The sequence below is a fragment of the Suillus bovinus genome, assembly GCF_016758785.1.
Source record: "Suillus bovinus strain UH-Sbo-P2 chromosome Unknown EDB93scaffold_51, whole genome shotgun sequence".
Taxonomy (NCBI): domain Eukaryota; kingdom Fungi; phylum Basidiomycota; class Agaricomycetes; order Boletales; family Suillaceae; genus Suillus; species Suillus bovinus.
The window spans coordinates 2,423-26,083 of NW_024542107.1; the positions used below are offsets into that span (position 1 = coordinate 2,423).

The 23,661-nt window shown below is 48.6% G+C and overlaps 7 protein-coding genes across 7 annotated transcripts; 2 read left to right on the plus strand and 5 right to left on the minus strand.

Annotated features, from left to right (window-relative positions):
* Positions 1–1,264: 1,264 nt before the first annotated feature.
* EDB93DRAFT_1161860 (uncharacterized protein) lies at positions 1,265–1,639 on the minus strand. Its single transcript, XM_041450056.1, has 2 exons — positions 1,528–1,639; positions 1,265–1,463 (listed from the first exon to the last, which is right to left on the minus strand). The coding sequence occupies exons 1-2, from the start codon at positions 1,575–1,577 to the stop codon at positions 1,271–1,273; spliced, it is 243 nt and encodes an 80-aa protein (XP_041305139.1). The 5' UTR covers positions 1,578–1,639; the 3' UTR covers positions 1,265–1,270.
* A 611-nt stretch (positions 1,640–2,250) lies between these two features.
* Positions 2,251–3,815, minus strand: EDB93DRAFT_1161866 (WD40-repeat-containing domain protein). The gene is made up of 3 exons (XM_041450057.1): positions 3,612–3,815; positions 2,361–3,550; positions 2,251–2,309 (listed from the first exon to the last, which is right to left on the minus strand). The coding sequence occupies exon 2, from the start codon at positions 3,518–3,520 to the stop codon at positions 2,576–2,578; it is 945 nt and encodes a 314-aa protein (XP_041305140.1). The 5' UTR covers positions 3,521–3,550; positions 3,612–3,815; the 3' UTR covers positions 2,251–2,309; positions 2,361–2,575.
* Positions 3,816–5,750: 1,935 nt separating this feature from the next.
* EDB93DRAFT_1241881 (HIT-like domain-containing protein) lies at positions 5,751–6,556 on the minus strand (the record flags this gene model as incomplete). The annotated part of the gene is made up of 7 exons (XM_041451943.1): positions 5,751–5,891; positions 5,952–5,975; positions 6,055–6,164; positions 6,238–6,301; positions 6,344–6,387; positions 6,450–6,487; positions 6,540–6,556. The coding sequence occupies 7 exons, from the start codon at positions 6,554–6,556 to the stop codon at positions 5,751–5,753; spliced, it is 438 nt and encodes a 145-aa protein (XP_041305141.1).
* A 14-nt stretch (positions 6,557–6,570) lies between these two features.
* EDB93DRAFT_1230220 (cytochrome P450) lies at positions 6,571–9,039 on the minus strand (the record flags this gene model as incomplete). Its single annotated transcript, XM_041451277.1, has 12 exons — positions 6,571–6,974; positions 7,023–7,316; positions 7,368–7,544; positions 7,596–7,606; positions 7,660–7,699; positions 7,752–7,810; positions 7,860–8,170; positions 8,221–8,235; positions 8,290–8,360; positions 8,414–8,495; positions 8,551–8,594; positions 8,644–9,039. The coding sequence occupies 12 exons, from the start codon at positions 9,037–9,039 to the stop codon at positions 6,822–6,824; spliced, it is 1,653 nt and encodes a 550-aa protein (XP_041305142.1). The 3' UTR covers positions 6,571–6,821.
* A 1,103-nt stretch (positions 9,040–10,142) lies between these two features.
* On the minus strand, positions 10,143–10,976 carry EDB93DRAFT_1161907 (uncharacterized protein). Its single transcript, XM_041450058.1, has 3 exons — positions 10,818–10,976; positions 10,325–10,754; positions 10,143–10,266 (listed from the first exon to the last, which is right to left on the minus strand). Exons 1-2 carry the CDS (start codon positions 10,889–10,891, stop codon positions 10,520–10,522), a joined length of 309 nt encoding a protein of 102 aa, XP_041305143.1. The 5' UTR covers positions 10,892–10,976; the 3' UTR covers positions 10,143–10,266; positions 10,325–10,519.
* Positions 10,977–11,139: 163 nt separating this feature from the next.
* On the plus strand, positions 11,140–12,381 carry EDB93DRAFT_1105948 (uncharacterized protein; the record flags this gene model as incomplete). Its single annotated transcript, XM_041447560.1, is given in 6 exon segments — positions 11,140–11,196; positions 11,250–11,385; positions 11,442–11,727; positions 11,747–11,802; positions 11,862–11,962; positions 12,019–12,381. The coding sequence occupies 6 exon segments, from the start codon at positions 11,140–11,142 to the stop codon at positions 12,379–12,381; spliced, it is 999 nt and encodes a 332-aa protein (XP_041305144.1).
* A 1,407-nt stretch (positions 12,382–13,788) lies between these two features.
* Positions 13,789–23,623, plus strand: EDB93DRAFT_1161923 (uncharacterized protein). Its single transcript, XM_041450059.1, has 11 exons — positions 13,789–14,004; positions 14,056–14,076; positions 14,098–14,162; positions 14,184–16,245; positions 16,277–16,670; positions 16,719–17,112; positions 17,167–17,241; positions 17,303–20,107; positions 20,161–22,069; positions 22,128–23,384; positions 23,439–23,623. Exons 1-10 carry the CDS (start codon positions 13,917–13,919, stop codon positions 23,363–23,365), a joined length of 9,051 nt encoding a protein of 3,016 aa, XP_041305145.1. The 5' UTR covers positions 13,789–13,916; the 3' UTR covers positions 23,366–23,384; positions 23,439–23,623.
* The last annotated feature ends 38 nt before the right edge of the window (positions 23,624–23,661 follow it).

The following is a 23,661-nucleotide window of genomic DNA, read 5'->3' on the forward strand; positions in this document are numbered from 1 at the left end:
TCAGAAATTCCTGCAAGGCGAGCAATGTCCAGTACCGAGGCACCATTGCCATATCTACCCATTCGATAGAGAGTGACAGCAAGCTGAGTCTGAACAGGTGCCTGTGCATTGTTGGAATTATTGGAAAAAACCGGATGACCTTCAATTAGATCGAGCAGGACTTGAAACGTCATTGGAGAAACACGGAGCATGTGAATAAAGTGATTATGATCAGATGGAGATTTTGCGTATTCCCAAGCAATGTGCAGGGTGCTGGCTTTTGCAACAGGGGAGCGCTCTTGTAGATAACGAGTTTGTTGAATAGCAAGAATGCAAGATAAGTCACAATGCTGCTGTACTGCTGCCTCTTCGAGTGTCATATCTGGCTGACACAAAGTACGAAGAACCATAAGCAAGAGATATGAGTGAAGGTATTGCTCGCGTGATGTTCGGAGACGTGCCATTGAGTGTAATGTGGTTTCGGACAGTGTTAAGTTATCATTGATTATATAATACATTCGTTCAAGTACAAAATGGGTAGTGGGATATGGGCGAGGGGGGTCGTGGGCGTGGGCGGTGGGCGTGGGCGGTGGGCGTGGGCGCTCAACTTTGAACGTCCCTATTGTACATCATAGCTCGTGCCGTCCTCTTGGTACTTATGTTCACCACTTTACGCAATCTTCCTCCTGACGCATACAAAGCAGTGTCATGGACTAGCTTAGCCCCGCACTTGTAGCTTCCGACCACGATATTAATGACGCTCAGATGTATCATGCTGACTAGGTTTTCTACGGACGACGCGATCACACGCGTGCAGGAAAATTTATTCACGAGCGAAGTCATCCAAGCAAAGCAATGCCTTCTATTGTTTTCTTATTCATCCATCCCAGATCATCCTCACCCCATGGCGCTGTCAGCTCAATCGGACGAGTCGTATAAAATCATTTCACTTTCCCTTGCGCGCCGTCTTCAGTGGGTTTGACATTACCTTGTGAAATACACCCTATTCTGCATTTTGCCTTCGTGCGCTAACTGAGTTAGAAATTGTAGGATACAAGTCCCATTACCCTAGGCCTGAGATTCGTGCATGTCACCTTCACAATAATTTCAATTTTGGAGTGGTCATTCATCAATGCATCACGACTCACCGATCACCGAGCGTTCTTGAGCGTTTGAGGCTGGTTGTCATGAGTAATTATAGCTTATCGCACTGACACCTGTCATATGTTGACAGGAGGCGTACTCAATTATAAAACGTCCACTTCAGTGTTTCGGCTCCTTGTCTCAGACTTCACGCTTCCGCTTTTGGGGAAGACTCTTCTAAACTTTTTGTTTGATTCAAGACTAAGTACTGGAATCTATACAAGACTGACACCAGCGCTGCAGGGGGAAATGGACGATGTACTTGTCCTAAACATTGCAGAGGATGCATCTGCAGGGTCAACAAAGCTGGCATCGAAAAAATCTGGTCGTCGAACGGACAGGTGAGCAGAAGCTCGATTTCAGGAGATCAAGTTTACATATTAACATAGAGCATGCTATACATAGAACATAGTTAAACAGGAGACGAGCAATATCAGAACGCTGATGCAATGCATGAATTGACTACGTTCACTCCAGAATGTGAAGAGACTCACCTTTGTAACATAACCAATCCCAGAAAATATTCCAACATCCGTGTGCTCTGACGCTCTCGGTATCACGTTCCGTATAGACAATACCTGAATCAACGCTCCCCCGCCGGTCCTCTCTAACGATCTGGTCTTGTGTACGTCCTGGTCGACCGGCTTGCCTAGATGACTGCGCCGATTCGTTTCGAGATGTGGCTTCGTAACGCAAAGGTGAGGTCGTGGCTCCTTTGTAATCATGCCTAATGTCACTAGTAGACGCCTGAGCTGAGCCTTCCTTAGTCGACACCGACTTCGAACGGGAGTTTGCCCTGGCGCCACTAGAAGACTGAGCCGTGGTCGTCCGACGTGGACGTGAAACTACAGTCCTCTAGGAATTTCCTGAGATGTATTATTTGGAACAAAGTATGCTGAACGTACCATTTTAGCTTGTCCGGTTGCTACCTCGACAACGTGTGGAGTCGACGTTGTCTTGTGGGATCGGGGGTGGCGAATGCGCGTCCAAACGTTTCCGCGCCGTTCCCCGCTGACATATCTTGACGACGTCTGCTGAGCTTCCCTTTCATTGGACTTCGCCTTGGGAGATCGAGGATGACGGATCCGTTTCCATATTTTTGGAAGAGGTAGGATACGCCGTTTCCGACTGGTGGTCCTTGGGGAAGCCTGCTGGTGAGTCGATGAGGGTCCAGATCCAAGTCGAATCTAATAAATCAGTTTTAGTATATACTTTATTTTGAATCTGAGACGTCTTACAGGGCGACCCTTTGCACTGCCTGAAGGAGGCGGCGGTTGATCGAAGAATGCCGGGTTTAATCCCAGCGAACGTTGTTTTCCTTTGCCTTTCGAGGTAATTGTTGCAGGAAACTGTTGCATACCATGAGCTCACTGCTCTGTTAAGTATAAACCTAGATCTTACATCAAGGGGGCTACCACTGCCAAGAATCTAGTTTGCTTGAATTAGTTAGTGGTCAGGATTGAACCTGTGGTGTAAGTTTTCTTGCCTCTTCTACTGAACGGACAATTAGATTACAAAAAACATCTTTCGAATCCGATGGCACGCTCGAGGCTGCAAAAAACTTGCCATCCGATGAAAATGCAAATGGATGGATACATTTGATATCGGAGGTAGTTAATTCGTGACCCTTTATATCATAGAAATGTGTGGGGCGATCGCCGTCGCCGTCAATTTCCAGCGCCAAAAGCTTGCCGTCTGGAGAAGCCGCCATAGCAAAGGGGATGTCATTTTCATCAAGGCCTTCGAAGCGCGCATCGTCGTGCTTCCCTGTATTCACGTCCCATACCCAGAAAGACCTGTCGCCAAATGCAAGGACTACTCGAGGACAATCATTCGGAATAATAGCAGCTTGAAGCAATGGTATATCTGGAAGCGGGATCTCTGCTATTTGGGCACACGTTGGTATCTGCCAAGCAACGGCCTCCTTTGTATCGCTAGTAACAAGGAGACTAGTATCGACAGATAGAGCCGCCACGAAAATGGTTTGAGCAGCATTTGACACTGTCACTTGTTGAATGACTGCCCCGCTTCCTGTATCCCATACAAGCAACTCTCCATCCCTCGACAAGCTTATTGCGTGAGATGAGTTAGGAAGAAATGCTGCGGCGAGGACCAGGTCCTTGTGCCCTCTAAATGGTAATCCTACAGGGCGTGTTGAGATAACATCCCAGCAACGTATCGTGTTGTCTGGTAATGCGCTTATAATTCTTTCTCCGTCAGAAGACCATGCTACAGCAGTGACGTGCGTATGGGCATCTGCAAGCATGTCTAGCTGCTGCTTGCTCTTCGAGGATATGTCGGTAATGGCCACTCCCGAAGAAGTAGTACAACTAGCAATTTTCTGGCCGTCGGGCGAAAATGCCAGACATGTTAGGGCATCTACATTGTTCCGAGTCATTCTGCGGGACTGGTGTAAATGTAGAGTGACCTTGACAATGAATGATGTGTATCAGTTGAATGTTATATACAAATATGCGCAGTATACACACTTGGGAGACGTGAATTTGTGGTGATTTTGTATAGACTAGCTTAATATCACGAGGGAGGAATTCTAACCAGAGACAGTCACCTCCGTACTAACTTTATACCGCGATGGACTCCACATGTCAGCATATATATGATGTCAGCACAGTAAGATCTAGATCTGAGTGAAATGTGCGAGTCGACTCGGTATGAGTCAATTTGAATGTGAGGAACATAGGCGAGGCTTACGATTTGCTTACGAGTTTACATAAGTGCCGAGTCGGAGTCGGAATGCCAAATTGCGGTACTTGAACTGCGCCGAGATTTGCCTAGACAGTCAGCGCTTCGCTTGATGAGCACTAGTCAGCTCCAGCCTGAGCTTATGCAACACTCCCTCCTTCCCGGTGAATCATTCTCGTTCGTCATTCATCCAGAAGATTCCAGAATATAACTTCACTACTTCACTCCTTCAACACTGTTACTAGTGCTAAGCTCTCTCAAAGCCGAGTTCAACAAGTCAAGTTCCGGATCTCCTCTGCGGTGCAGTTCAAAAAGTGATCACCGCACACGTTACCTTGATTTCTGTAGGGCACTGTATCCGGAGATGAACATCACCCGAGTTTTTTTTCAGGGGAAATTAGCCGAGGTGAGGAAATGAGTGCGTACTACCACGGCCTCTTCAAGTTATTTGATCCACCAGTTGCATGTACTTGCATTCCGAAACTACATGAAGACGGTCATATTATTTGATACAGGACTGTCAGAGAGCAGTGTACCGATCGTCTACCAGAGGCAGCAGACTACCACCGTACCACATTACCTTGACGGTGATGGTCCTCTGAGCTTTCGATATCTGGCTTCGCTAAAGTTTGCTACCCAGGCGTCATTTATGCACAAGGCTATCAGTAAAACATTCAAGAATTCATTACCAACGTCAAATCTATGCAGTGGCTGGTCCTAGTAAGAGTGCGATTTGTGGAACCTATAGGCCAGGGTCTGGCCAAGGATGAGCGCTTGAGCACCATAACGCTGGACAGTTTTAGAAGACCGAAGAGGATAACAAGACGCGGGACAGACAAATATATCACGGAGATGGGTATTGCAAGCTCAGCCTCGAAATGGACTAGCATGCTCTGCACGGACGAAGCTCATCTCCGTCACGGTATGTCCCTCATTCAGCGGGCTGCGCAAATTGCTAAACATATACGTAAGGCAAGGAGACAAGGCGAGGCAAGATGCATCGGTGTCCCGGTTCACGTATATTTGGTAAGTTATACTGAAACCCGCCAAAGCCGGCATGTCTTACCTCTCTGTTCTACGGGACTCCCACATTCCATAGTTTGTTCTACGCCTCCCGAATCCGTTCCTACTCATCTGGCGCTTTCGCTCAAAACGTCACCTCCATCAGCGTTCGACCCGCAGGGAACAGAGGGCAATGACGAAGAAGCTTGGTCTATCCATAAACACCAGCTGTAGTGACTAGGGGTCTATGCGACTGCGCAGGACCTTGCAGGATCAGTGAGTTCACGGAAGTAAATGGCCTTTTGATCCCCGTGGGAGGACATAACCGACTTCCATATTAGATGAAACCAGGAGAGGGTGAGTTAAAACATTGTTACACATAATTGACAACGATGAATAGAAAGAGCGCGTTTCATGTATGCATCGGGTGCAAGATACTCTGATGACCGTTATGACAAATTCCAGGCAAGAAATGAATGTAAGCAGTGCGAGAGAGGAAAGTGCATTGAAAAGTTGATTTTGATGCCGAGTTCGAGCAGCGAGCTGGATGTATGATTGCTTGAGACTTTGGGGCAGACCATTGTATTTACCGAGTTCTACTGTTGTAGTTCGGGGCTTTGTCCGCGTGGCCGAAACATTACTAGGGACAACGGCGTTTTCGATGTCTTACTCGAGATGAGGCCCGACCTAGAAACCGATGACTATTCGTTGCCCAACTTAAGCGATTTAATTGAATCAAGCCAAGTTATTGCTACCATCGGGCCAACCGACCAACGGGAAAAACGAGGTGGATGTAATAACCACTCAGCCTGTAGAGACAGCGGAGAAGACTCGGAGACTCAGAGAACACAATCTAATTGTAAGTTGAGTTATTTATTTTCTTCCAGTTTCATCGTTTATTGCCAATTCGGGTACCCCAACGCTTACAGCTTTCCAAGGAGTTCCTGGTGATACTTCTTCACTTCGTCCACGACGTCAGACTTCGCGGGCCATCCGATAACTAGCCCCTCCTTATCTGACGCATCAGGTTTTGGAATGACGTGGAAGTGTACGTGGTCTACGACCTAGGTGCGCAAACCAGCAGTCAATACTAACTAGGCCCGATGAGGAATGCACAGACGAACCTGGTGTGCGATGCGGCCGTTATTCTTTGTGGTGGGGTCAGCTCTGCAGGTTGAACAGCAGGGAACGGGGAGGGGAGGACGATAATTGTATGTGGGAACGCACCTGGAGGATGTTGTAGTTCTCGAGCCCTTGTGCAGTAGCGATCTTCTTTGCGATGGGCATCACATCCGTAAGGTATTCGTCTGGGAGCTCGTGGAGCTTTGCTGCGTGGTCTATTATGCACGTATGAGCGCTTTATCTCGCATATCATCGTTTTTGCCCCTTCCGTGGTCACGGCTGACGCACCTTTAGGGATGATCAGAGCATGGCCCTTCGAGAGGGGGCCAATATCAAGGAATGAGTAACTGATCTCTTGATAAACGTTTGTTAATTATTTGATGGAAGAAAGGACAAACGAAGTTTCTGTCTCGATGAGCTTGAAGCTTGGGATCTCGCCTAGAACACAGTAGCGCCGTGATAAGGTGGCGTAGTTCAATGACGAGAAGGAATCAACACACCCTTGATGATCTTGCAAAATATGCAGGTGCTGAGTGTCCTAGAGAATATTTATTATACCCAAAAATTATAATGGAAGGGAAGAATCTGACCGTGCTACTGCCGCCATGGTAGTTTGAGTCGAGGCAATGATATTGATTCATTGAAGGCTCTGTCACGGATGTGATGCGGCCCGCCTTTATCTCGCACGTGATCAGGCTGACAATGTTCCGCTTGGCAGCAAAAAGGATAGCAAGGATAGCATGTACAAAGCTATATAGTGTACATATCATGACAACAATTACCCACACTCCTTCCGATCTGAATACAATCCACGGTTAGTCGCGAATAAGTTGAAGAAAAATCTACAGTAAAATCTGGTGCAGCGCGACCAATCATTCGTATCGACGAACTCTCAAAGGTACTCCAATACCATCTTCTCCAACAACCCGTGGACGAGGTAAAACTCCCATTGCAGTTTCAACTGGAGTGTCCAGTCCATCCCGCATCTCAAATGTGAAACTCTTCACCAGGACCGATAAAACCGTCTGTATCGCCGTGAGTAAAGTCCAAACTGGCCGATTCACATCACTCACCTTAAATTCCATGATCGCAAAATCTTTTCCAAGACACGTCCTCGGGCCATCGATGAATGTCAGCAGATGCCTATGACCTTGAACTTCCTTCGCCTTCCCACCAATGCCTTCTTCAGTCAGCCAACGGTCAGGCTTGAATTCTTTCGCGTCAGGCCCCCAGATGGCCGAAGAGCGATTGATCGCCGCGGCTGGTATCGCGATCAATGTTCCCTTCGCTATAGATATACTGTCCGTCATTGTCCCGGACAATGTGCGCACAGGTTCGCTCAAAGGAATAACGTCATCTGCCGTTGCCTGTAGACCTAAAGTTGTTGTGTCTGTTCACATGTAGACATGCACACTTACCCGACGAGTGAATTCTTGCAATGGAGGATGAACTCGTAGAGTTTCATGGACAACCGCATCCAAGTATGGAAGGTTGGCCTTTAATTGGTCATATGTCGGATCAGGGCCGAACGCAAGCAATTCTTCTCTGAGCCTGGTTTGGACGTCAGGGTGTTGCGATAGCTCAATCAGCGCCCACTGGTCATTATATGAATAGCATGTCTGGAAGCAATCGTGCAGTAAACTTACCGTAAGACTGACTGTCGACGGAGAGTCAGCCAGCGTGATAGCAGCGGACAAGAAACTGACTCACTGGATGTCGTCTCATAACCTGCCAGAAGCAAAACCTTCATCTGTGGGGTGTGAGCTCGTAAATCGTGGCTGTGATGCATTGTCTCCACAAACCTGAGCCATTACTTCCTCCGCCGACGTACGAAGTTGGGTTCCCTGACCTTCGGATTTAACTGATCGCCGCGTTAATCAAGACTACGAGGAATCTCTCGGAGCGCGTACTCAACAATCCGATGACAGAATTCTCCTGGCCTCCCTCGTTCATATTCACATCCTTCTCTCGGCGGCTACGAATCAATAACTCGTTAGATATTTGTCCCATGTTTGCTTCGAGTTTTTTGAACAGATTCTGCCGCTTGGTGGGAATCTTGAGAATGATAGGAAATACTGATGCGAGCAGCATAAAAACTTGGTTTACTGCCGAATCCTGTTGGTTGCTTCCGAAAGCATCAAACACTTCGGTCACGTTGGCACGCTTTCCATCGAGCGAGCCAAAATCATGGGAGAAACCCGCAATGCCAACCGTGTCGAGACTAATGTTGCGTTAGTTAAATGCGTCAACGCCAAAACATCTTTTGCGTACGATATATGATTCATCCTTTGAGTCGTTTCGATTAGGGATGCCACTTGCCAAGTCAGCAAAGCTACGCACCAGTTCTGGACCTCGATGACAGCTTCGCCATCCTTGCTCGATTCTATGACAGTATCCCATTTTCCTTTGACCTGTAAGGTACCGAGTTCAGAGACTCTACATTTCCCACCTTGCAAATCCTTACCTTGTAAGCTGAATCATAAAAAACCGATGTGAGTTTCCGAATAGCTGCATTGCTAAATGCTGGCGTGAGGGCCTTCCGCTGCCTAATTCGCAGGTAGTAGGTAAGCAGCTTGCGCAAGGATGAGAGCTGAACAGCACCTCCTGTGATCTTCGCCCTGATGCCACAGCAGGCCTCTACCGATCTGACAAGAGATATGAGAGGGACGAGGTAAGATCACGACGTTAACATACTGATGTCTCCAGAAGCACCAAATCGAGGGGTGTGTGCACATATGTCCATGAGTCTCGGGCGTAGAAATGTGCTATAGCTCTTGGGTCACACAACACGACTCTAGTCCGCCCGAGTACTCCCGGAATCATATAGGTGATCCCATATTCCGTTGCCCAATGTTCATATATTGCAGCACTATCGTGAGATGAGGCGAGGTCATGCGAAACGCCGTATACGAAGCTGGTGCGAGGCGGACCCGACAGTTGAGTCGTCCTCAATCGCCAGCGAAGTGCCCTTAGGAATTTAACAAAAGCCCACAATGCAGCAAATGAACAAGCGACATTGAATGGGCCAACCGAAGGTAGGGCTATCCAGAGACTCGATAGAGAAGGTACAGGGATAGTAGATATGTTCATGATCATGCTTTGATTCGAAGTGGGATCTATTGGCTGATCATTTATAGCCGTTTCTGTGGCTGGCAGCATGGGCTACGAAGTCGAACGGCTTTGTGCAGGCACAGATGATTGTGCACAGTACTTCTTACCTCATAAGTTAGGAGTGGTTACGAGTCAACACAATTCTCCGAAGCGTTCGGCATATTCACGGTTGTTTTTCGTCAGCAAGGATTATACACAGAGGCCGAACTTCCTGCGTCTGAATTAAAAGTGGGACCATTTGAACCTCCCAAGTAAGCGGGCTAGTGAGTGTGAGCTTAAAGATGGATGTCACTATAGAATGCAGAGAGCATTGTTAGCAGCCACAGCCCAACGCTCCTTGACATGGATTACAGTTCTGAAGATTGCACACGAGTTTCTTCCTTGAAAGTAGTAAGCGTTTAATTGTTAGTGGGATTCAAGAGTTAGTTTTGGAAACTCACTGAAGTTCGCTAAAGCCCGTAAAACTCGGATTAAGTTTACAAATTTCGTGTGAGAAGTTTGATGCCTTACGAGTCCTTACGAATCAGTGCAACGATATCAATTGTGATCAATATTAAGAAAGAATCTGACGATACGAGTATATCACAAAAGCATGTGGCAAGAACATCATGCATCAGGCCTCAGGCATGATGAGTGCGGAGTAGAGAAGAGAATCGGGTTTTCGAGTTGCAAGGCACCCATCACACCTGAGAAAGTATCAAGGCGCCAATCATGAAATTTTAGGACCTGGGTATACATTCTTTGATCAGTGTAGCCACCCATCAAACTGAAAATCATGCGTCAAATGTGTATCAGGACCCTTGCAACAATCTGTTTCCATCCTCCCGAGTAGCACAACTGTTAAAGCAAAGCACCGAACGAGATGCATGTGTACAGACGACGAACTCATTGGTCTTAATCACAATCGCCCTGGTGCGAAGAGATGAGCATTTGAAAGTATACACTTCACTTCAACAGGTCGTTATCTGCTCGCACAGGTAGAGCAGCGTGTCCGAATCTGAGCCCGACAGCCAATAGATCAGAACCCCACGCTACTGTCTATTAGCTGTTCGAGCACACATACCAAAGGAAGAAGTGCGCACGATCTATGGAAGCTGACATGGCTTGTGACGGAATGGGGCTGTTCTATGGACCAAGGAAAGTGGAAGTGGTGTGTTCGAGCCCAGAGAGCTGATGATAGGCGAATTCGACATATTCATGAATGCCCTGGATTATCATCTGAGTACGATGCACGAAGAACGAAAAATCACAACCAAGAACTGACCATGATCACAGATTAGTGCATTGGGCATGTATGGCCTGTCGAAGTTAGTTCTACTAGTAGCATGTCCGTCAGCGTGAACTGTCTGACGAGATTATGATGTATGCGAGACAGTTCGGAGTGGCCTCGAAGAAGCGTATCGAAGCCCAGGTGGCCAATAAAGAGAGTATCTGTCTGAACAAAAAGAATGGCCATGATTCATAAAAACCAGATGGCCGATGACACCATGACCAGCATGAGGCCATAAAACACCTGAACGAACAAACAGAGAGCGAAGGGCCTGGAATGCAAAAGGAAAAGTAGCGCGTCTGTGATAAGGTAGTTGATAGAGAAAGAAAAGGCTCCATATGAGCACAAAGAAAGATACGAAAGGGTATCCTCCAGAAGGGTAGTAGAATGTTCCTGAGCGCGAGGAAGAATGTGTCGAGAGGATCTGTCACGGTAGCAACACTTTAGTCTCATGTACATAGTATGTCACAGGCAGACCAAATACGACATTCGTTCCTTTAGCTTCGATGGCATAGTGGGAGTCCGTCGAGCTTCGTGCACAGATAGATTATCGTCTCCCATGACGATGCGGGCGGTGTATCAAGAAAAATTGGCACAGGTGTGAGTTCTGAAACGCAGAGCTGTTGAAACAAGTAGTTGCTACCATCGGGCTCCGGTCGGAGATCAGATTATCTGATGCATATGTAATCGAGCGACGTCTACTTAACAACTTGAACACGCTGTCTTCTCGATTTCACTTTCTGAAGGGCCTACGGGCAATTCCTCTCGCAGCCGCATCTACATCCCTTCCAGATCGCTCGTACTCAAAAATGGCCCCGCTCGCAAACGCTAATGTCCCAAAGAGCACAAAGATGCATTCAAAAGTCGTTCGTATCATTCATTTTGGTTCCATCATTCCCCAGCACTCACCTATGCGCAGGTCATCATAGGCTCAGGTCCTGCTGGTCACACCGCCTCCGTTTATCTTGCACGTGCAAACCTCAATCCTGTCCTCTTCGAGGGCTTCATGGCAAACGGTTTCGCTGCCGGTGGCCAGCTTACAACCACGACAGATGGTACGTACACGCTTTATTCCACCCGTGTCTTCACTATATATCTTTTCTCACCGCAGTCGAGAACTACCCTGGCTTTCCCTCCGGCATCCTGGGCCCTGAGCTCATGGACAAATTCCGCGAACAGTCTATTCGCTTTGGCACCCAGATCATCACAGAGACCGTTTCTAAGATCGATCTCTCTGCGCGCCCTTTCCGCTACTGGCGAGAGAGCCAGGAACACGAGGAACCAGAAACTGCAGACACGATCATAATTGCCACTGGTGCGAGCGCTAAGAGGCTAGGACTCAAGGGCGAGGTCACATACTGGCAAAGCGGTATCAGCGCATGTGCGGTCTGTGACTGGTGCCGTCCCCATATTTAGGAATCAACCACTGGCTGTCATCGGTGGTGGTGACTCTGCAGCAGAAGAAGCCACCTGTAAGATCTCTCATCTCAACTCTCCTACCAAAGACAGACCGATAACCACACACTAACAGATTTGACAAAGTACGGCTCTCACGTCTACGTCCTCGTCCGCCGTAGCGAACTCCGTGCATCTAAAATTATGGCCAAACGTCTCATGAACAATCCCAAGATCGTACGCTCCCTCTATCCTCATACCCACCACTTGCTACAATTCACACGTTTGCACAGACCATCCTCTGGAACACCGTAGCAACTGAATGTCAAGGCGACGGCGACCTACTCAACAATCTCCGTATCAAGAATGTAACGACAGGCCAAGAACGCGATCTCCCTGTGCGCGGACTGTTCTATGCGATCGGACATGAGCCAGCTACGGCGCTCGTGCGTTCGCAGCTGCAAACAGACCCCGATGGCTATATCATTACTGTCCCTGGAACGACGCAGACAAGTGTCAGGGGCGTGTTCGCTGCTGGTGATGTCCAGGATAAGAGGTACAGACAAGCTATTACTAGTGCGGGGAGTGGATGTATGGCTGCACTTGAAGCAGAGAGACTTATTGCAGAAGAAGAGGAGGGTATAGAAGAGGATTAGAATGTTCAAAGAATTTAGATGTATACCAACGCTATGATTTTTGTATTCACCATTCAAGGAAGGGCGATGTGGGGTGCACAACTTTCAAAATGCGAACTTCTAGTAAGTGTAGTACAGTTGCTCTCTGTTCCTCTTATACTAACTTAAATATACATGATGTATTGAGATTTGCTGTCGGTATCCTCAAGTGTCCAAATCAGTTCTAACGATTCACCATGCTATGGTAGAGTCTGCTATCATCTCCGAGTCTATGACATGCCTATAGGGAAAATATATGAATAAACCTCATGGGGAACCAACACGCTGCGCATGTCTGGCTGGCGAGAGAAAGCAGCGTGTAACCTGTTCACCCCGATCTCTCATGCCAGCCGACATACTCATCGTGTCAGTCGAAATAGAGGCAACCAATTCAAAGACGAGCAATTTGAAGATCAGACCGATATTAGTGGACCAATCCTCCTGAACGCTTGCCACGACAAGCTTACTACAATGAAAAACAGCGAGGTTTGATCGTTTGTTGCGAGCTTCCCGATGAATGAGAAAATACGTTTGGAGATGGTGAATGGAGTAGAGTCGATGGGGGGCGTGCGAAAATAATTTTTGACTTCATGCTACTCCTCTTAGTCTGTCGCTCCGAGTCTTCTTGTTGGCGCCAGGTGGGCTGTGGGCCTCACGTGGCACCTCGTGGTGGAGACATGCGGACAACTGATATCTGTTGCACCCATCCCTAGTCAGTGGAAGGCGCTACACCGATGCTGTGTGTGTAGAAGGACCCACAGGATATCTAGTCCTGGACAATGGTGAGGCAACGAGGCATCCTTATCATCTCAGGGCAAGGGTAGCGCTTGATGAACCTAATCACGTTGCCTGCTGCGGGGCGCGAAGCTGTGCGGGGCGCAGTGGAGAGGTTTGGAGGAAGTTATGATGTCGAGGTTGTCGAGTATGTTGCTGTCGCGTTTCTGTCGCTAGCATGGAGGGCTAATTGAAGAATGTTAAAGTTGAAATATTCAAAACTGGTGAGCACCAAATCGTACAGAAGTTGACCCACTCTGATAAGCACACTCTACAACAGATGTAGTTCGCTTTCCACGGTGCATTAAACCTTCATACCTGCAGGTTCGAAGTTCGACCTGCACTGGTCCTGCAAGCATGATCTTGTTTGGGGTCCTCATTGCGTTTTCAAGCAAATGCCCATGTACAGCCTCAATCATGATAGAGATGGCACACCTTCGGTAGCATGTTGATGCTTGTGCAACTTTGGAGGACGAGCGCTTAGGGACGCCTTATTAACCTGGCTAGATTTCATTGTAACTGCACTCTTCTTTCATCCTAACAATATGCCTGAACATTCAACGGACCAAGCTGGTCTGGAATATATCATCAATCATGTTTTTTGCCCCCTCAAATTACCGCAAGCGTGCGACCGTACCCTTGAGAACGACTTGGCTTTATCTCAGGCGGTATTGCATGCTGCTCAAGCCTTCATTGGCCAGCTAACGTCCGACAAGCAACAGCTTTGGGCAGGCAGCTCTAAAATGCTTCAGAACCTCCATCATTCAATCAGATTCAACGTCATGACCCTAGAAGAAGTTCAATCTCAAATCAATACCATGGACGACAAAGGTCTGTTATTTTCATTTGCATTTTCCCCCTATGCTGAGTATCATATTAAAGATGTGTTGGTATTCATGATTCGTGCGCAAAACGCTGCGGTAGTCATGAGAAAACTTGAATCCGAGACCATATTCGAATCGTTCGAGATCTCTCCTGACCCCGCCGCAGTTTTGGGCGCAAAAGGAAAGCTGATCTGCTCGTATCCTGGACCTGCTATCACGGTTCCAGAGACGATTGTCAATGACGCTACCTTTTCCGCCGCACTGGCGAATTTTCTCGTTTGCATGGACGATGATGTCCTTGATGCGGCAGCGACGAGGAGAAAAGCTGATTCCACAGTTCCTGAAGAGAGGGACACCACTCATCCCCGGTATATCACCGAACTCCTGACTGGTATACTCCGTGGCCTCGGGAGCATTGCCAATGTTCCTCGCATCCGCAAGCGGATCAGAGATGACGTGCTGTGGAACGATGCAAAATTGCCATGGAGGCGGTCTCCGCTTTGGCTTGTCATTCGTGTTGCTTTGCAGACAACTCTCGAACGCAACGCTCTCGGACGCACAACATATAAATCATTCTTGCTGTTCTTGATGGCTAGGGTCACAACTCTCGCTATCGACCATGAGTTGTCGAATGACATCCTACACTTCATGTCGGCCAAAATCGCACGCCGTCTTTTCAAGCTTGGAACATCTGCTTCTCCGGAGTTGTCAGAGATGGTGGTCAAGGTCACGAGTGACGTTAAGCGTATCTTAGAGGGAAGATGGAGATCTGTTCAAGACGTGCAGCAGACCTCACCTCCTTGGGCTCCCAATACCCTCTCGGTCTTGCAGGACACTCACCTTTCCTTGAACACGAGTCGAGAGTACATACGCCAAGCTTTGCTGAACCAGCATTCGTCTTCCGAATCGGCCTCGTTCAATCCCAGCCACTGCGCACGTGGAACAATTGATGATTTCCTTGACGCTGATGCTAGCTTCCTGATAGCTGCTCATGCTGCAGAACCATCCCTTTCCCTGATAGACTTCGAGGCTGTCGTTAGATCAGGGGTCGATGACTGGGTAGCGCGTGTTTCATTTGAGACCATCGATTCTGCATGCGTCTCGATCGAAGCATGTGCCTCCGCATACTCCTCGCGAGCGCTGGAAGCTTACGAAGGAAACCCGGAGAATACGTCAATGATGCTTCTTACTCTTTTCGAGCTCTGGGTAGCCATGGATAAGCTCGTTCTTAAACAAATCCCACTCCTGGCACAATATCCCCCTGAAGTGCCATCGACTCTTTGGACGAATCTCCTGATCCGACAATCTTCAGCTCTTGATCGTTTAAAGCACTTGTGCGCCTACTTGGAAGTGCGTCATTTCCAGGCTTCCAACCATCTGTCGGTGTTATCGTCCACCGACGATGACAAATCATTCGCGGTGCAATATTTTTACCAGTCATCCATGTTGCAGAGTTTAAAGCGGAAAATCGAGTTGGATGCTCAGGAGGAGCGGGAGAGGAAGTTGGTTGAGCTTCGGACCCTCAACGAAAGGTACGCTGACCTTCAGAAGAACGCAGCAAGCTTGTCACATAAATACTATGTCACCTCCTGGGGTTATGAGCGCCACTGTCGGTGGTGTGACAAATGTTGCCTGGAGGAGCAGATGCGATCCATGACCATTACAGTTCATGAGTGGCCACTACCGCGGTATGAAAAGCAGGCGATCATGGTTGTATTCGAGCTAGCATGTCCCATCGCGTTCGACATGTGGAGATCTTTGACATTCCATGTTCTCGTCGACATCTGCACTCCAGAAAAGATTTTGCCCACTCCCCCCTTCATCACGCTGCCGAATTATAGCGCCTTGCAGCAATACCGCAAACGTCATCCAAGGCAAAGACTGACTTTGGCGTCAGAGGCCAAACCCTTCACTGCGTGTCATTACCATTACCAAAATATTCCAACGCTGGCCGATCGCGTCTGTGTGAACAATGGTCTCGTATATCAGCCTTTTGATATAACCACAGATGCATGGATAGGTGGCGCACTGCTGCGATGGGATTCCAGCAAACTATGCACTTTCCTTCTTCCCAAGGGACCGTATAGTTGTCTGCAGCAGTACCTCGCAGGAACGTCACACACCTCAAATGAGGTCATCGCCAATCAGGCAGATTGTCACAAGGATATGACCATTCACGAGTTCATCGCGTTCGGAGTTTTACGAAGTGGACCGCTACTGCAATGGATGAATGTGTTACGGGAACTCCGTGCGAGGAACACTCAATTTTCGATGCGAAGAGGTCCATTTATTATTCGCGCAAGCCGTTTCACAGGTTGGCCCACGTTCATCTGATGAAGACCTTCCGTGGCACGAGGAATTGAACAGCATAGCATTCCTTAGCGCACTGCTCGGAGAGCTGGAGTCCTTAATGGCGAACGTCGAAGAAAATTGGTTGGAAGGTATCACGTTAAGCACCATCATCATGATTGTATGCCGTGTCTTGTCCTTGACACAGGAAGAGAGTATCAAAAGTCTGGGATATTTGTTGCTTCGAAGGATACGAACAGCGACCTTTACGTTACTAAGGCAGCTTGCACAGAAAATGCAAGCCAGCAATGACGAGAAGGCGAGTCGGGATTTACAAGGACGACTTCGTGACTATAGCCGCTACCTTGTCGGAGCACCTTTGATGTCGACGGAGATCCTTCGCTGCTCTTGACATCAAATGACGACATCAAGGCTATTTGTGTACTGTGGGGTCATGATTTACGACAATACTCCAAGCAACCTGCACAATCTGCCGCAACATTCCAAGCTACTGCTAGAACGAGACAAGAGATGCTGCCACGCATTAGAAGCTGCTGTTCGTCGATATGCAGAGAATCACAGGGAGGGTCTCGATTGTGCGGTAGAAGCAATTTGGGGCAGCTATAGACGAGGAACTCCTTGGAAGGCCCTGCCGGCTCCGAGTTCTCGTTGGCTTGTGACGCAGACCGCACCTTCCCATTCTCAATCACCGCAATCTGTGCACTATAACTTAATTGATGGGTGTTTGCTTGTTGATGGGAAGCGACTGGGTAGGCTTCCGTCGACTATAGTGGAACATCCCATCTACCAGACAATTTTCGGTGATGTTAGCTTTTGAAAGTTACGATTCTGTTGGTGCGCGCTGATTCGTTAATTACAGCAAGTTCTGGACATTGTTCCAGCTGATATTCCTGGAATGGAGTATGCGACACGCGGAAACCCTTACGGACATCAGGTTAGTTACTCTCGTCGTCATCACTCAGCAACTAAAATAATATACTCGCTTGTCGATGAAGGTGTCTTTCGCTCTCCGCGACCCAAACGACCTCATTGTGCATGCGAAGCGTATCGAACAAGGCTCGCCTATCCTTCAACTCATTCCGAGCCAGAAATTCGTGGGGGACCTTCCGACGACCTTAATAATAGGCCATACTCATTGGCTCAACCTGGACACATACGAAATAGAGATTCGGCCAGCGGAATGTGCATGGCAGTCTTCACCTGACAATTGGGTCCTGCAATTTGCTGTTTCAGGCCCCTCGATGCTGCAGAATGCCGGTGGTGCCACTCTTGTCGACATACGCAGCCCAACGTGGGACATGATCTCCAAGAGGATACGTCCTCTGGAGGATACTTGCTACATCATGGTCACATGCAACCAGCGTTCTGGTAACACTCACTTGTTGAAGGCTGATTTACCTCGATATGGTCTGGAATTCTTCATCGACGAGGATGGGGAACTGCAGTCCCGTAACATGCGCAATATGGTCATTGATGACATTCAGTCTACTGGAACGATGTTGGGATTGGTCAATCAACTCGTCATGCGTCCAAAGTCGCAAATCATGGACGAGTGTCCCCGCACAGTCATCATCCCAGATGGTCATATCTCATACGCTGTTAATAGGCATCACGTCCAGGTTACCATTACAAATGAAGGTGCCCGAGTGGCGTACCACTTGTACAGGGTTGATACAGATCTACGTTGTCTCACTGGGCGTGTAGGTCTAACGAACAAGCTCTATCAGGCGCTCCTTCACGCTGTTACCAGCGGCTGTCTCCCTGATCCTCTGACGGGTCGAACAGGGACAGAGGAGGCGTTGCATCTTATGCATTCTGCAGCTTGCCGCTCTTTCATGAAGCTTCGCGCCCGCGATACACATCTTTTGCGCGAAATAAGTTCGTTGTCAACCATGCGCGTCTGGTATCCCACGCATCTTCAGAAGATGCAGACGGTTTCATGGTCGTGTCTTTCATCCCTTGCACAACACCACGGTTTTCATCCAGCTGCGAAATCTATTATGGACTACGGCATGCAACTTTCAGCTTTCTCAGAAGGATCTTCAGACCCTAATCTTACATTTGATCTACCGCCACTCACCAACCACCTTCTTGAGCGTGCATCCATCCATGCCTCTGTGGTCTACACTGACCAGTTTTCTCTTCCGCTTGTACTCGGTAACACAGATGTCATCTATGCCTCGCGCGATGTACCCGATAAAGATGCAGAAGAGAGAGCATTTAACACCGCCTTTATGACTCACCAGTGGCCATGCAGGCTTCCGGTGCAACAGGATATTCTCCGTTTGTTGACTCAGTGGAAGAACGTCCAAGGCGTTGGTGACCCATCGCTCAGCTTGCGATATTCTAAATACTGGTTTCGGCCATTCCACGACATCTTCCTTTCTGCGTACGACTACTGTCGCGTTGCTACGAAAGACGACACATTCCAGCTCGCCTTTACCCTAGCTTCGGTATCATATGGCTTGTTGGACGAGCATGCACTTATCCCGACACTCCTAGCCTTTGCCACAGTTCCCGAAATTCGCACCCTGGGTGACCCACCGAAGTTTGCGTCATATGATCTCTCGGATGGTTTCATGCCTTCCAGTGCGATATTGGACAACATCGTCAATTCGTGTGTCAAAGATTATGAAACTAGCCAGGAGAGATACCTACCTGCAAGGAGCTACGAAGATGAAATGGCTCTTGGCAGACGTCGTCATTCAGCTTTTGAAGATAGGTGTCGCTCTGAAAAGCATCTCATTCTCAACAAAGTTCAGGCTTGGCCGTGCAAAGATCCTCCGGCACTGAATACGCTGCAAGTGAACTGCTACGATCTCGATGACCTGTCAGAGAAACTTCGCCCAGTATATCTCAGCTGTTGGGCAAACCATTGTCTGAAGCAACACTTGGATGTCCTGCAGGAAACCCTCAACTCGTACCACGCCACTCATCCTCCATCCAACCTACCCTCACGATACGATCTTGATTCCCACCTTAACGACTCTGTTGCTTCAGCAGCCTCGTCCGTTGATGCCAATTATCTTTTCGCTAGAAACCCGCCTGCTATGCGCATGAATGGGTCTTTCCGTTCGACTGGCGCGGCTAGCAATATGCCTGGGTCTTTCCTTTCGACTAGCGCGACTAGTAATACGCCTGCCTCTGGCAGACGGAAGCTGGTATGGCCTCACCCATCCTTGCTGACTAAGCTACTCAAACGGTGGCAAACGCCCTCCCACACGCCACCCCACCGTGCTCTGCCCAATTCAGATCAGAGCGCTTTGATCTCTCCAGACACCGTAGCCACAGTGAGGTTGCAAAAACTCATCAGCGACTTCCGCGATAAAGGAAGCAACAGGTTCCGCCGTAACTACGCCGATGATCTGGACCAGAGCAGATTGATGTTCTGCGAAGAAAAGATTGTTGCCTTACCAGATCCTGCGCCATACACGACCGAGGCATTGCTAGAACACCATACTCTTCATAACTGGCAATTCCAAGATGCATTTGTATCTATCGTACGCGTCCTCTCTCCTGTCTCTGCTGCCGAGAATGCATTATACAATGCTGGGCTGTGGCCTCGAGTCACACCAAATTTCCTCTTCACTCGTATGGCTTCTGTATCAGGAAGTTGTTTGGGGGAGGGGTGGCATACGGTTCTTGTCAGCTTGTCGCAGATGCTTTTGCAACTGCAGCGTTCGCGAAGGCTGTTTATGTTTGCCGCTAGCAAAAACTGGGGCGAGTTCTTCAAGGAATTGGAGAATAAAGAATGCGAGCGGTCTGATTCGGAACCATGCCCTGATTGGCTTCTAATACAGGTATGCTTAGGGAGAAGTCGTTCATTCACACTTATTGATGATAAGTATTGCAGATCGAAAGCCAGTTCTTGGCACGGCCTGTCCAAATGAAGGTTGCGCAGGAGATGATATCACCCTGCAAGGGGGGAAATACTTCTCTCCAACTGAATATGGGCGAAGGGAAATCCTACGTGATCGTTCCTCTCGCGGCAGCCGCACTTTCCGACGGCCATAAACTGGTTCGAGTAATCGTGCTGAAGTCATTATCTGCCCAGATGTTTCAGCTCCTGGTTGAACGATTAAGCGGCCTTGCACAGAGGCGCATTTTCTATATTCCCTTCTCCCGCGCTCTTTCCATCGACTCATCGAAGGTGCAAATGTATCGTAACCTGATGCAAGAATGCATGGATACCAAGGGCATCTTGGTCGTGCAACCGGATCATATCCTGTCATTCCAGTTGATGGCCGTTGACCATCAGTTGCTCCCTCGGTCTGAAGTTGCTGAAGATATACTGCAGACTCAGCTGTGGCTCGATAATCATACACGCGACATCCTAGACGAAAGTGATGAAATTTTGCATGTTCGCTACCAACTGGTGTACACCGTCGGCCTTCAAAGGTCGCTCCAGGGTCATCCTGACAGGTGGACGACTACACAACAAGTTCTGAGTCTTGTTGCAAAGCACGCTGCTCGACTCATGAATGAATTCCCCTCTCACTCAGAAGTGTCTATCCGCAACCACGGAGTATTTCCTTTCATTCGACTTCTGCACCCCACAGCAGGTGAAGCCCTAGTCCAATGGATCGCACAGGATGTTATTAGCGGGTCACTTGAAAATATCAGCTTCGATCAAGCCTCTCATTGCGTCAAAGAAGCAGTCCACCAGTTCATTGCCACTGAGAATATATCCAACACTTGTACTTCCTTAGTGACGGAGCGCTATAGAGGCACTACCGTCTGGCACGGCCTTCTAGTTTTGCGTGGATTGCTGGCATGCGGTGTCTTGGTGTATGCCCTCAGGGAACGCCGGTGGCGCGTTGACTATGGTCTTGCCCCAAAGCGAACGATGTTAGCTGTTCCATTCCGTGCTAAAGACATGCCTTCGCTGCGGGCAGAATTTGGCCATCCAGATGTCGCTGTCACTCTTACATGCATGTCATACTACTATGCAGGCCTCACGCTCCAGCAGTTGATGAAATGCTTCGAGCTCCTGCTGAAGCAAGACAATCCTGCCCTCGAGTACGAATCCTGGGTACTTGGACTTCAGTCTGTCCCAGAAAGTCTACGGCGCCTTAGCGGAATCAACACAGAATCTACAGACCAGCTCAACGACCTTCAGCAACTGTTCGCATCCAACAAGGCAGTCGTAGATTTCTACCTGTCTCAAGTTGTTTTTCCCAAGGAAGCTAAGGGTTTCCCCAGTAAGCTCGCTTGCTCCGGATGGGATCTCGCCCAAGAAAAAAATCATCTCATAACCGGCTTTTCTGGTACAAACGACAATCGATATCTATTACCGAGCTCAATTGTGCAGCGCGACCTTGACCACCAACGAAGCACGAATGCTCGAGTCCTAGCCTTTCTTCTGCGCCCGGAAAACAATCGCTACAAATGCATACCGCCTGGCCAAGGGGTGCATGACTTCATCAGTACTCTCGTCACAGAAACCCCCGAGATTCGCGTGCTCCTAGATGTGGGGGCGCAGATGCTGGAATTGAGGAATCAAGAGTTGGCCGAAGCATGGCTTCGAGCCACGCCCAACGCCCAAGCTGCAGTCTTTGTGAATGACGACGATGAACTCGTTGTTGTCAGTCTGGATGGGACAGTCGAGCCCCTTGTGTCGTCCCCCTTTGCACAGCAGCTTGACCAATGTGTGGTATATCTAGACGACGCCCACACGAGGGGAACAGACGTCAAGCTGCCTCATAATTTCCGGGCTGCTGTCACGCTTGGCCCCAGAGTCACGAAAGATCGCCTGACGCAAGGTCTGTGATTTTTAGAGGTTGTACATATAGATTCTAATCTTAATCGTGGATGATAAAGGATGTATGCGAATGCGCAAGCTGGGCAATGGACAATCAGTAATGTTCTTCGCTCCTGCCGAAGTTGACCAGAGCATTCGTTCGGCAACGCTGAAAGCTGATACCGATGGTGTCAATGTATCAGATATCTTGCACTGGGCGATGCTTGAAACTTGCATTGATATTGAAATGCGTGCATTATCCTGGATCCAACAGCGATCGGATTTCAATACACGACATTGCGCATGGACTCAATTCTCGCACGCCCCCGCCACTTCGATCTCTACCCTGAAGTCAGCCTGGTTGCAGCCAGAGGAACGTTCATTGGAAGCATTGTACGCACCACGCAGTTCCTCTGAGGTATCCCAGTATGTCGATCCAGATATCCAAACGAAGTGCGAGGAGCTCGGGATTCTATCAGCTCCCAAAAGGAACATGGACGAGGAACAAGAAAGGGAAGTAATACAAGAAGAAGAGAGCGAGCGTCAAGTGGAGAGACCGCCTAGGGTAGAACCTGCAGCCCAGAACGTGCATGCACACGTTCGTCAATTCGTGAAGTCTGGCCAAATTGCCACGGATTCTCCCGCATTCATTCAAGTGTTATCCAGCCTTCTCAACACCACTGCTGAATTTGATGAGCGCGATCAGTGGTCACACAATGTTTTAGTCACTCACGACTTCGCTCATACGACAGGAACTATCTCTGGCATCCATAAAGTGGACGACTATTTGCGGCCCGTCAATTGGATTGTATCCAGCAATGTTGGTCACCCAATGCTGGTAATCATGAGCCCTAATGAAGTGGACGCACTACTACCTGATATCCGCACGAGCAAGCTGGTTCACCTGTGCATCTACACTCCTCGCACCATGCAAACGATGCAGGCATGCGACAGCCTTCGACTCTATTGCGTTCCTTCAGCCCCACAGTGGGCACCATCGCAATCGCTGATTTGCCAGCTCAACCTCTTTGCAGCCCAACTTTATTTCTCGGATTACAGCATGTATCTGCACACTTGCAACTTCTTGGGACTCAACGCGCCAGATTTGGAGGGAGAGGACTTAGTAGCCGACAATGACGGGTTCATCGAGGCGGTCAATCGCCCTTCTGCGAGAGCATCATGCATGTTCCAGCGATCCCAGCTTCCTCCACTGAAACAGTTGTTCGGGATGAGAAGGAAAGGCATGGGGTATCTACCAACTCATCTCGGAAAGATGCTCAATGGCCGTATTCTCACTGAGAAGGACTTTCTAAAATAAGTGCCACTGAGTCTATGTAGTGAGTTTTAACGCCTCTATCTGGAACTTGACTGACTGTAGTTCCGGTCAACAGCGACTGATCACAGCATCATCACTTATCTGCGAACCAATGTAATATTATTATTTGAAAGGTTTTTTGTAAATGTAGTCGAATATGACATGTCAATCGCAAGACTTGGGTTTCAATGCACAACGAGAGACTGATAGGCGGATAAGCCTGATGCATTACTGCTAGTAGCAGAGGTCCATTATGACGACGTTCATACAGATATTAAATTTCGAGTGAGTCATGACTT

Coding starts and splice junctions, on each gene's coding strand:
- EDB93DRAFT_1161860 (XM_041450056.1), bottom strand. CDS start 1,577: ATGCATTGCATCAGCGTTCTGATATTGCTCGTCTCCTGTTTAACTATG. Junction 1,464..1,527: donor GTCTCCTGTTTAACTATGTT/CTATGTATAGCA, acceptor GCTTCTGCTCAC/CTGTCCGTTCGACGACCAGA.
- EDB93DRAFT_1161866 (XM_041450057.1), bottom strand. CDS start 3,520: ATGACTCGGAACAATGTAGATGCCCTAACATGTCTGGCATTTTCGCCC.
- EDB93DRAFT_1161907 (XM_041450058.1), bottom strand. CDS start 10,891: ATGGGAGACGATAATCTATCTGTGCACGAAGCTCGACGGACTCCCACT. Junction 10,755..10,817: donor TCGAAGCTAAAGGAACGAAT/GTCGTATTTGGT, acceptor CTACCGTGACAG/ATCCTCTCGACACATTCTTC.
- EDB93DRAFT_1161923 (XM_041450059.1), top strand. CDS start 13,917: ATGCTTCAGAACCTCCATCATTCAATCAGATTCAACGTCATGACCCTA. Junction 17,242..17,302: donor GAAACCCTTACGGACATCAG/GTTAGTTACTCT, acceptor TTGTCGATGAAG/GTGTCTTTCGCTCTCCGCGA. Junction 22,070..22,127: donor GAAAGATCGCCTGACGCAAG/GTCTGTGATTTT, acceptor TGGATGATAAAG/GATGTATGCGAATGCGCAAG.